The sequence below is a fragment of the Oncorhynchus gorbuscha genome, linkage group LG13 (assembly GCF_021184085.1).
Source record: "Oncorhynchus gorbuscha isolate QuinsamMale2020 ecotype Even-year linkage group LG13, OgorEven_v1.0, whole genome shotgun sequence".
NCBI lineage: Eukaryota > Metazoa > Chordata > Actinopteri > Salmoniformes > Salmonidae > Oncorhynchus > Oncorhynchus gorbuscha.
Window position 1 is genome coordinate 54963799 of NC_060185.1, and position 11997 is coordinate 54975795.

Genomic DNA, 11997 nt, shown 5'->3' on the forward strand with positions numbered 1-11997 from the left:
CTTCTCAGACAGAGTTCAAGTGTGTCAAATCGGAGGGCCTGTTGTCCGGGTCTCTGGCAGTCTCTATGGGTGTGCCACAGTTTCAATTCTTGGACCGACTCTGTATACATCGATGATGTCGCTCTTGCTGCTGGTGATTCTCTGAGCCACCTCTACGCAGACGACACCATTCTGTATACTTCTGGACCTTCTTTGGACACTATGTTAACAACCCTCCAGACAAGCTTCAATGCCATTACAACTCTCCTTCCGTGGCCTCCAATTCCTCTTAAATGCAAGTAAAACTAAAATCATGCTCTTCAACCGATCGCTGCCTGCACCTGCCCGCCCGCCCAACATCACTACTCAGGACGGTTCTGACTTAGAATATGTGGACAACTACAAATATCTAGGTGTCTGGTTAGACTGTAAACTCTCCTTCCAGACTCATATCAAACATCTCCAATCCAAAGTTAAATCTAGAATTGGCTTCCTATTTCGCATCAAAGCATCCTTCACTCATGCTGCTAAACATACCCTTGTAAAACTGACTATCCTACCGATCCTCGACTTCGGCGATGTCATTTACAAAATAGCCTCCAATACCCTACTCAATAAATTGGATGCAGTCTATCACAATGCCATCCGTTTTGTCACCAAAGCCCCATATACTACCCATCACTGTGACCTGTACGCTCTCGTTGACAGGCCCTCGCTTCATACTCGTCGCCAAAACCACTGGCTCCAGGTCATCTACAAGACCCTGCTAGGTAAAGTCCCCTCTTATCTCAGCTCGCTGGTCACCATAGCAGCACCCACCTGTAGCATGCGCTCCAGCAGGTGTATATCTCTCTGGTCACCCCCAAAACCAATTCTTCCTTTGGCCGCCTCTCCTTCCAGTTCTCTGCTGCCAATGACTGGAACAAACTACAAAAATCTCTGAAACTGGAAAAACTTATATCCCTCACTAGCTTTAAGCACCAGCTGTCAGAGCAGCTCACAGGTTACTGCACCTGTACATAGCCCATCTATAATTTAACCCAAACAACTACCTCTCCCCCTACTGTATTTATTTATTTTGCTCCTTTGCACCGCATTATTTCTATCTCTACTTTGCACTTTCTTCCACTGCAAATCTACCATTCCAGTGTTTTACTTGCTATATTGTATTTACTTCGCCACCATGGCCTTTGTTTTGCCTTTACCTCCCTTATCTCACCTCATTTGCTCACATTGTATATAGACTTATTTTTCTACTGTATTATTGACTGTATGTTTGCTTTACTCCATGTGTAACTCTGTTGTTGTATGTGTCGAACTGCTTTGCTTTATCTTGGCCAGGTCGCAATTGTAAATGAGAACTTGTTCTCAACTAGCCTACCTGGTTAAATAAAGGTGAAATAAAAAATAAAAAAAGTAAGCTATATATAAAGTCAGTGCCAACTATATTTACAATGTACAGGGATACTGGAGTGGTAAGGTTAGATATGTATAGGGGTAATGTGACTAGTCATCAGGATATATGATAAACTGAGTAGCAGCAGCGTATATGATGATTGTATTTGAGTTTGTGTGTGGGTGAGCAAAGTAAGTGAGCGTGTGTGTTGGAGTGTGAATGTGTGGAGTTTGCGATGTCTTAGCTAACAGTGCAAAAATCCAAAATCAAATAGAAGGGTCAATGCATATAGTAATTTTGTTAGCTATTTATCAGTCTTCTGACTTGGGGATAAAAGCTGTTCAGAGGAGTCTGTTGGTGTCAGACTTGTTGCTTCGGTACTGCTTGCTGTGTGGAAGCAAAGTGAACAGTCAATGGCTTAGGTGGCTGGAGTCTTTAACAATTTTCCAGGCCTTCCTCTCACATCGCCTGATATAAAGGTCCTGGATGGCAGGGAGCTCAACCCCAGTGATGTACATTTACATTTAAGTCATTTAGCAGACGCTCTTATCCAGAGCGACTTACAAATTGGTACATTCACCTTATGACATCCAGTGGAACAGTCACTTTACAATAGTGCATCTAAATCTTAAAGGGGGGGGTGTGAGAAGGATTACTTTAGGATTACTGGGCTGCTCTCACCACCCTCTGTAGCGCCAATGCGAGCGACGGCTGTGCAGTTGCCATAACAAGCAGTGATGCAGCCAGTCAAGGTGCTCTCAATGGTGCAGCTGTACAACTTTTTGATGATTTGAGGGCCCATGACAAATCTGTTCAACCTCCTGAGGGGGATGAGGCACTGTTACGCCTTCTTCACGACTGTTTGCGTGTGGAACATTTGAAGTCCTTAGTGATTTGGACACCGAGGAACTTGAAACTCTCGACCCGCTCCACTGCTCACCCGTCGATGTGGATGGAGGCGTGCTCGATAACCTAATGTTGAGGATGTCTTACAAACAAATGTAACATATCCAAGGCCACATTTTGTGGTTACTGTAACTTTAAATTTCTCCTTCTGAAATCATATAAAGCGTGCATTTTCAAGTTAGCATGCATAATTCATTGCAGGTCTGTGGACATCTTCACAATTGCTGTAATAATCTGTGCAGAATCTCGAACGGCATTGATCACTTGCGCCATGTACTTTCAATGTAATCTCACCTGCAATCTAGGTCATTTGGTTTTGCTATTAGATTAAGCACAGTGATAACATGAATCTGTTGTATAAAATAGCTAAACAAAATATTTGACTTTGTATTCCCATTTGATCTTTGCTATGCTTTAAAATGGTTAAAAGTGCAGTGATAGACATTTGGGTGACAACTAATCCTATAATCGGACGTTTTTCCATTGGAATTTGGTGTTGCTTTTCGATGGTTGAAAGCATAGTGATAACACATTGGAACTATTGGCTGTCTTTTTGAGAGGACGAATATAGGTTTGTAACCTCATTGATTATCGTCTCAACCAAATATTACCCAATTCTCCACGTTGAAATGACGAGTTGTGTTCAGTGGGAAATAGGTAGGTAATCTACCAATTGGTGCTGAAAAATATACAATATGCATATATTTTTATGGCTTTCTAACATTGATCCCTAATATTCTGAACCGATTCTCTCAATATACCTGTATTATGAGTCTGATGAGAAAATTCTAATTCAAGGTACACTGTATTTAAAGGGATGGCATTCAATGAATTGGAATTTCACTTTACTTACTGAATTGTCTGACATCAATTCAAATTGATCCCAAACCTGCTGTTGTCGCCCAGGTGAGAGAGGAGCTTCGGGGATGATGGGGGTCCCAGGACACCCCGGTTCCACAGGAACATGTGGGCCCCCAGGACCCAAAGGAAACAAGGGACTGCAAGGAGATGAAGGTCAGCTCCTCATGAAAGTGACCATCACCAGCATAATTAACATTAATCATGAGTGATACAGATTGATGCAGAATAAAAATAATTATAAAGCAGTAGATCCAGCATCAGTAGGGACGATGTCATTGAAACAGTCGTACAAATATAATTACTAGTAAGGACATTCCTATTGCCTTGATCTGGGAGGCTTTCTCCCTTCTTGTAATTGTATTTCTTTGTATTTCTATTGGCACAGCAGCTTAACCCACATATCCTCCTCTCTCTGTCTCTCTGGACATTTGTTCTTTCATCCACAGGTCCAAAAGGAGAAAAGGGGAATGTGATCACTCCATTGATAATCCCACCTCCTCCTGGACCCGTAGGCGCACCCGGTCAACCCGGCCTTCCTGGCTTCACTGGCGGCCCGGGATCCAACGGTTTTGAGGGACAGAAAGGTAGGGCCTGATGTGGGTCAACGGAAGCCCCTGAAATCTCTTGATATCTTCCTGTGTATAGTGCTCTGTGTCCTCCGACAATGAAAATGTTTGTTATTTTGTTTTCTCCTAAATTGCATTTATAAATACAAGAACTATCATTCAGAGAGGGTGGTTGTAGTTTCTTAGACAGACCTCTTGAGGTCTTTGTGAAAGTAGAATTTTCAATAAGAGGATTAGTTATTTGTTGTATATTATAAACTGAGTAATTCGACCCCTGAATGCTAATTGTCTGACAGCCGTGGTATATCAGACCGTATACCACAGGTATAACAAAACATGTATTTGTATTGCTCTAATTACGTTGGTAACCAGTTTATAATAGCAATAAGGCACCTCAGGGGTTTGTGGTATATGGCCAATATACCACAGCTAAGGGCTGTATCCAGGCACTCTGCGTTGGGTCGTGCGTAAGAATAGCCCTTAGCTGTGGTATATTAGCCATATACCACACCCCCTCGTGCCTTATTGCTTACATATAGCATTCATACAGTGAATACAACTTAAAGATAAGACACTACTTGAAACTGTATATGTCTGCTGTTGCAGGGAGAAGTGGCCAGTTGGGTTCACCAGGATTCCCGGGACCCGAGGGCCCCCCAGGAGCAGACGGGGCCCCAGGGGACAGTGGGGTACAGGGGGAGAGGGGGGCATTGGGACCACAGGGTGAGTCAAATGAACTATGGCGTGTGGATGGACACTTCACACACCCACACTGCTCATGAACCTGTGTCCAACTAAACATCAACCCTCCCCCCTGTCCTAAATGACATCATCTTCATGTCATTTTAGACTCGGACCCTGTTTTGACCTTAAAGTGGAAATCTGCAATTGGTACATCCATTTTTTAAAAATTATTAATCTATACTAGATTTTGTGGTTGGAGTGAAAACCTAAAGAATGGTAGTTGTCCATGGAACAGGGTTGGAGAGCGCTGATAAATACCCAAATATAACTTATAAATCCCTCATGAGTTTAGTTCAACTGTCGTACCCCATCAGAACCCAAAATATAAGGCCAGTATTCAATCAGATCTGCATTTTCTTTTTTTTTTATACGTCGCCCTATGGGAGTCCCAATTACGGCCGGTTGTGATATAGCCTGGATTCGAACCAGGGTGTCTGTAGTGACGCTTCAAGCACTCAGATGCAGTGCCTTAGACCGCTGGTAACCTGCGTTAGCCAACATAGCTTTTCATTTAATTTTGTTTAGGCGGTGTAACTGTTAGCTCTGTCAAATCGATGAGCGGCTGCTCTTGTGGTCATTGTCACTGTTACGGATATAGGTATCCTGTGTGTATTTGTTTTCTCTCCTTCTGCCCTAGTCACAGGTGACAGTCATCAGTCTCCAAACTGAAGACACACCTGCTCTTTTTCCCTTACCCAATCACATCCCCTTTCCCTTGGTTTAAAATAAACCCAATCAGTTGTCTCTTGAGCTATCTCTCTTCTGTTTTTGCGCCTTCATCTCACATTGTCCGTTATCATGTGAGTTTGTACTGCTGTGGTATATGGCTGATTGTTTGTTGGTGGGAAAAGGGGATACCAAGCCAAGTCGCCCTCGGGCATACATTACCCGTAGGAAAACATTGTCTAAATACCCTAGTTAGAACCGGTGTAACGATCGCCGTTGGTGGAAGAAGGTGAGGACCAAGGTGCAGCGTGGTAAGTGTTCATGATGTTTAATAAAATAAACAGAACACTAAATGACCAAAAACAACAAAGCGAGTGAACGACATGAAACAGTTCTGTATGGTAGACACAGAAAACAACTACCCACAAAACATAGTGGGAAAACAGGCTACCTAAGTATGGTTCTCAATCAGAGACAACGATCGACAGCTGCCTCTGATTGGGAACCATACTGGGCCAAACATAGAAGTACAAAACCTAGAACAAAAACATAGAATGCCCACCCCAACTCACGCCCTGACCAAGACGTGACAACCGGGCAGACCACCCACTGTATTTTATTGGTTAGTTAGCTAGCTGTTCTTGAAGCAGGCAAGACTAGCTTAGGTTTTTTTAAATATATTTATACGTTTTTTCCTTGGATACAAGGAACTTGAAGCTCTCGACCCGCTCCACTGCTGCCCCGTTGAATTGGATTTCTACTAATGCAACTATGCATACAATGGCAATGCCCATGATTTGACAGCAGTTACACCTCCGGCACCACCTAAACAAAAGAAAGGAAAAGCTGTGTTTTTTTTCAGCTACTTGGGTTGCCACTGATCTGATTGATTCAACTGTCAAATCCATAAGCGCCTCCCTGAGTTATACATTACCTATCGTGGTCATTGCCATTGGATGCACCCAAGTCTCATTAATAGAAATCCCATTCGAACACTGGAATGTGTAATGTAATCTACACCTCGTTTTTGCTGATATAAATCCTTATTATTTTGTTTGATTTTCAATATGAGTGTAATTATTTGTATATAGCCTACACTTTCTCGTTCTGAACTTTTAATGCGGGTGGGACCATGGCCACAAAAGCTCTACTCACCGATTTGACAGCAGTTACACCTCTGATACCACCTAAACAAAAGCAATGATAAACTATGCATTTGTCGGTTAACATGGATTACGGCTGTTTTATTTCATTGTTTGTAAATTAATTTCATTGATAGATTGAATCACATTTTTCTAAAAAAGTATTTACTATTATGCTCCCTTCAAGAGTAGCTAAATATATTGTTTCTCTTTGTCTCTGACTGTCTGTCATCGTAGGCGCCCCTGGTCCTTTGGGAGATGCCGGCAGCCCAGGCCCCACCACCACCTTTAACTCTGGCTTCCTGTTGGTGATGCACAGCCAATCAGACATGCTCCCTTCCTGTCCAGCAGACATGACACAACTGTGGACTGGCTACAGTTTGCTGTATCTGGAGGGCCAAGAGAAAGCCCACACACAGGACCTCGGTACGTTGGTCTACAATACTGTTTGTGTGTGTGCTCATATGTACACCTGTGTGGGTGGGTGTGTGTGTGTTTGAATGATTGTAACCAGTAACCTAGCATGTCTTTTCCTACTACTAGGTCAGGCTGGGTCATGTATGCGTCTCTTCAGCACCATGCCGTTCTCCTTTTGCAACATGGGCACGTGTGACTACGCCAGCCGCAATGACAAGTCCTACTGGTTGTCCACCACAGCGTCAGTGCCTATGATGCCCGTGGCAGATCAGGACATCCAACAACATATCAGCCGCTGCGTGGTGTGTGAGGCCCCCTCCCCTGCTGTGGCAGTTCACAGCCAGGACAACAGCAATCCCTTCTGTCCCCCCAACTGGAGGAGTCTTTGGGTGGGATACTCCTTCCTCATGGTGAGTGACTTTATGTGTACAGTACCAGTCAAAAGTTTGGACACACCTACTCATTCAAGGGTTTTTCTTTATTTTGACTATTTTCTACATTGTAGAATAATAGTGAAGACATTAAAACTATGAAATAACACATGGAATCATATAGTAACCAAAAAAGTGTTAAACAAATCAGAATATATTCTTCAGAGTAGCCACCCTTTGCCTTCAACCAGCTACCTTTATTTATTTTATTTAACCAGGCAAGTCAGTTAAGAACATAGTCTTATTTTCAATGACGGCCTGGGAACAGTGGGTTAACTGCCTGTTCAGGGGCAGAACGATAGATTTGTACCTTGTCAGCTCGGGGGTTTGAACTCGCAACCTTCCGGTTACTAGTCCAAAGCTCTAACCACTAGGCTACGCTGCCGCCCTACACCTGGAATGCTTTTCCAACAGTCTTGAAGGAGTTCCCACATATGCTGAGCACTTGTTCACTGCTTTTCCTTCACTGTGCGGTCCAACTCATCCCAAACCATCTCAAATGGGTTGAAGTCGGGTGATTGTGGAGACCAGGTCATCTGGTGCAGCATTCCATCACTCTCCTTCTTGGTCAAATAGCCCTTACACAGCCTGGAAGTGTGTTGGATCATTGTTCTGTTGAAAAACAAATGATAGTCCCACTAAGTGCAAACCAGATGGGAGGACGTATTGCTGCAGAATGCTGTGATAGACATGCTGGTTAAGTGTGCCTGAAATTCTAAATAAATCACAGACGCTGTCACCAGCAAAGCACCCCTGCACCATCACACTTCCTCCTCCATGCTTCACAGTGGGAACCACACATGCGGAGATCATCCGTTCACTTACTCTGCGTCTCACAAAGACACAGAGTTTGGAACCAAAAATGTCACATTTGGACTCATCAGGCCAAAGTACAGATTACCACCAGTCTAATGTCCGTTTGTCCTGTTTCTTGGCCCAAGCAAGTCTCTTCTTTTTGGTGTCCTTTAGTCATGGTTTCTTTGCAGCAATTCAACTATGAAGGCCTGATTCACGCAGTCTCCTCTGAACAGTTGATGTTGAGATTAGAGGTCGACCGATTAATGAGAATGGCTGATTTTAATAAGGGCCGATTTCAAGTTTTCATAACAATCGGAAATCGGTATTTTTGGACACCGATTTGGCAGATTTTTTATATATATATATATATGTTTGTTTTTTTAAAATACATTTTTGTTTTTACACCTTTAGTTAATTAGGCAAGTCAGTTAAGAACATGTTCTTATTTTCAATGACAGCCTAGGAATGGTGGGTTAACTGCCTTGTTCAGGGGCAGAACGACAGATTTTTAACTTGTCAGCTCGTGGATTCAATCTTGCAACCTTACAGTTAACTAGTCCAACGCTCTAACCACCTGCCTCTCATTGCACTCCACGAGGAGACCGCCTGTTACGCGAATGCAGTAAGAAGCAAAGATAAGTTCCTACAGTGCCTTGCGAAAGTATTCGGCCCCCTTGAACTTTGTGACCTTTTGCCACATTTCAGGCTTCAAACATAAAGATATAAAACTTTTTTGTGAAGAATCAACAACAAGTGGGACACAATCATGAAGTGGAATGACATTTATTGGATATTTCAAACTTTTTTAACAAATCAAAAACTGAAAAATTGGGCGTGCAAAATGATTCAGCCCCCTTAAGTTAATACTTTGTTGCGCCACCTTTTGCTGCGATTACAGCTGTAAGTCGCTTGGGGTATGTCTCAATCAGTTTTGCACATCGAGAGACTGAAATTTTTTCCCATTCCTCCTTGCAAAACAGCTCGAGCTCAGTGAGGTTGAATGGAGAGCATTTGTGAACAGCAGTTTTCAATTCTTTCCACAGATTCTCGATTGGATTCAGGTCTGGACTTTGACTTGGCCATTCTAACACCTGGATATGTTTAATTTTGAACCATTCCATTGTAGATGTTGCTTTATGTTTTGGATCATTGTCTTGTTGGAAGACAAATCTCTGTCCCAGTCTCAGGTCTTTTGCAGACTCCATCAGGTTTTCTTCCAGAATGGTCCTGTATTTGGCTCCATCCATCTTCCCATCAATTTGAACCATCTTCCCTGTCCCTGCTGAAGAAAAGCAGGCCCAAACCATGATGCTGCCACCACCATGTTTGACAGTGGGGATGGTGTGTTCAGGGTGATGAGCTGTGTTGCTTTTACGCCAAACATAACATTTGGCATTGTTGCCAAAAAGTTCAATTTTGGTTTCATCTGACCAGAGCACCTTCTTCCACATGTTTGGTGTGTCTCCCAGGTGGCTTGTGGCAAACTTTAAACGACACTTTTTATGGATATCTTTAAGAAATGGCTTTCTTCTTGCCACTCTTCCATAAAGGCCAGATTTGTGCAATATACGACTGATTGTTGTCCTATGGACAGAGTCTCCCACCTCAGCTGTAGATCTCTGCAGTTCATCCAGAGTGATCATGGGCCTCTTGGCTGCATCTCTGATCAGTCTTCTCCTTGTATGAGCTGAAAGTTTAGAGGGATGGCCAGGTCTTGGTAGATTTGCAGTGGTCTGATACTCCTTCCATTTCAATATTATCGCATGCACAGTGCTCCTTGGGATGTTTAAAGTTTGGGAAATATTTGTGTATCCAAATCCGGCTTTAAACTTCTTCACAACAGTATCTCGGACCTGCCTGGTGTGTTCCTTGTTCTTCATGATGCTCTCTGCGCTTTTAACGGACCTCTGAGACTATCACAGTGCAGGTGCATTTATACGGAGACATGATTACACACAGGTGGATTGTATTTATCATCATTAGTCATTTAGGTCAACATTGGATCATTCAGAGATCCTCACTGAACTTCTGGAGAGAGTTTGCTGCACTGAAATAAAGCGGCTGAATAATTTTGCACGCCCAATTTTTCAGTTTTTGATTTGTTAAAAAAGTTTGAAATATCCAATAAATGTCGTTCCACTTCATGATTGTGTCCCACTTGTTGTTGATTCTTCACACAAAAATACAGTTTTATATCTTTGTTTGAAGCCTGAAATGTGGCAAAAGGTCGCAAAGTTCAAGGGGGGCGAATACTTTCGCATGGCACTGTAGCTAGCATTAAACTTATCTTATAAAAATCAATCAATCAATCATAATCACTAGTTAACTACACATGGTTGATGATATTAGTAGTTTATCTAGCGTGTCCTGCGTTGCATATAATCGGTGCGCATTCGCGGAAAAATGACTTTCGTTGCTCCAACGTGTACCTAACCATAAACATCAATGCCTTTCTTAAAATCAATACACAGAAGTATATATTTTTAAACCTGCATATTTAGCTAAAATAAATCCAGGTTAGCAGGCAATAGTAACCAGGTGAAATTGTGTTACTTCTCTTGCGTTCTTTGCACGCAGGGTCAGAGTATATGCGATAATAATAAACGTTTTGTTTTCAAAATGATTGTTTCTGGATTCGACCATATTATTGACCAAAGGCTCGTATTTCTGTGTGTTATTATGTTATTAAGTCTATGATTTGATAGAGCAGTCTGACTGAGCGATGATAGGCAGCAGCAGGCTCGCAAGCATTCATTCAAACAGCAGTATCGTGCGTTTTTGTCTTCGTTGTGCTTCAAGCATTGTGCGGTTTATGACTTCAAGCCTATCAACTCCCGAGATTAGGCTGGTGTAACCGATGTGAAATGGCTAGCTAGTTAGCGCTAATAGCATTTCAAACGTCACTCGCTCTGAGACTTGGAGTAGTTGTTCCCCTTGCTCTGCATGGGTAACGCTGCTTCAAGGGTGGCTGTTGTTGATGTGTTCCTGGTTCGAGCCCAGGTAGGAACGAGGAGAGGGAAGCAAGCTATACTGTTACACTTGCAATACTAATGTGCCTATAAGAACATCCAATAGTCAAAGGTATATGGAATACAAATCATATGGAGAGAAATAGTCCTATGAATACTATATTAACTACAACCTAAAACCTCTTACCTTGGAATATTGAAGTGTCATGTTAAAAGGAACCACCAGCTTTCATATGTTCTCATGTTCTGAGCAAGGAACTTAAACATGGTACATATTGCACTTTTACTTTCTTCTCCAACACTTTTTGTTTTTGCATTATTTAAACCAAATTGAACATGTTTCATTATTTGAGGCTAAATTGATTTTTGTTGAGTTAAATTAAGTTAAAATAAGTGTTCATTCAGTATTGTTGTAATTGTCATTATTACAAATAAATTGTAAAAATCTGCCGATTTAATCTGTACCGTCTTTTTTTGGTCCTCCAATTATCGGTGTTGAAAAATCATAATCGGTCGACCTCTAGTTGAGATGTGTCTGTTACTTGAACTCTGAAGCATTTATTTGGGCTGCAATTTCTGAGGCTGGAACCTCTGCTGCAGAGGATACTCTGGGTCTTCCTTTCCTGTGGCGGTCCTCATGACAGCCAGTTTCATCATAGCACTTGGTTTTTGCAACTATACTTGAAGAAACTTTCAAAGTTCTTGAATGTTCCTTATTGACTGACCTTCGTTTCTCTTTGCTTATTTAAGCAGGGTTTTTTTCCATAATATGGACTTGGTGTGTAGTTAAACAGTGTAGCTATTCCCTCCGCAAGGCAATCAAACAAGCTAAGCGTCAGTATAGAGACAAAATAGAATCGCAATTCAACGGCTCAGACACGAGGTATGTGGCAGGGTCTACAGTCAATCACGGATTACAAAAAGAAAACCAGCCCAGTCAAGGACCAGGATGTCTTGCTCCCAGGCAGATTAAATAACTTTTTTGCCCGCTTTGAGGACAATACAGTGCCACTGACACGGCCCGCAACCAAAACATGCAGACTCTCCTTCACTGCAGCCGAGGTGAGTAAAACATTTAAACGTGTTAACCCTCGCAAGGCTGCAGGCCCAGACGGCATCCCC

At 42.4% G+C, this 11997-nt stretch overlaps 1 protein-coding gene across 5 annotated transcripts in view; it reads left to right on the forward strand.

Moving 5' to 3' along the window:
• Window positions 1-11997, forward strand: part of col4a4 (collagen, type IV, alpha 4) — a 174208-nt gene that overhangs the window by 157186 nt on the left and 5025 nt on the right. For all 5 annotated transcript variants that reach the window (XM_046295033.1, XM_046295034.1, XM_046295032.1 and 2 more), the window contains 5 exons: window positions 3188-3295; window positions 3589-3726; window positions 4315-4431; window positions 6498-6686; window positions 6804-7087. In XM_046295033.1, coding sequence (XP_046150989.1) covers window positions 3188-3295; window positions 3589-3726; window positions 4315-4431; window positions 6498-6686; window positions 6804-7087 — 836 coding nt within the window. The remainder of the gene's footprint in view (window positions 1-3187; window positions 3296-3588; window positions 3727-4314; window positions 4432-6497; window positions 6687-6803; window positions 7088-11997) is intronic.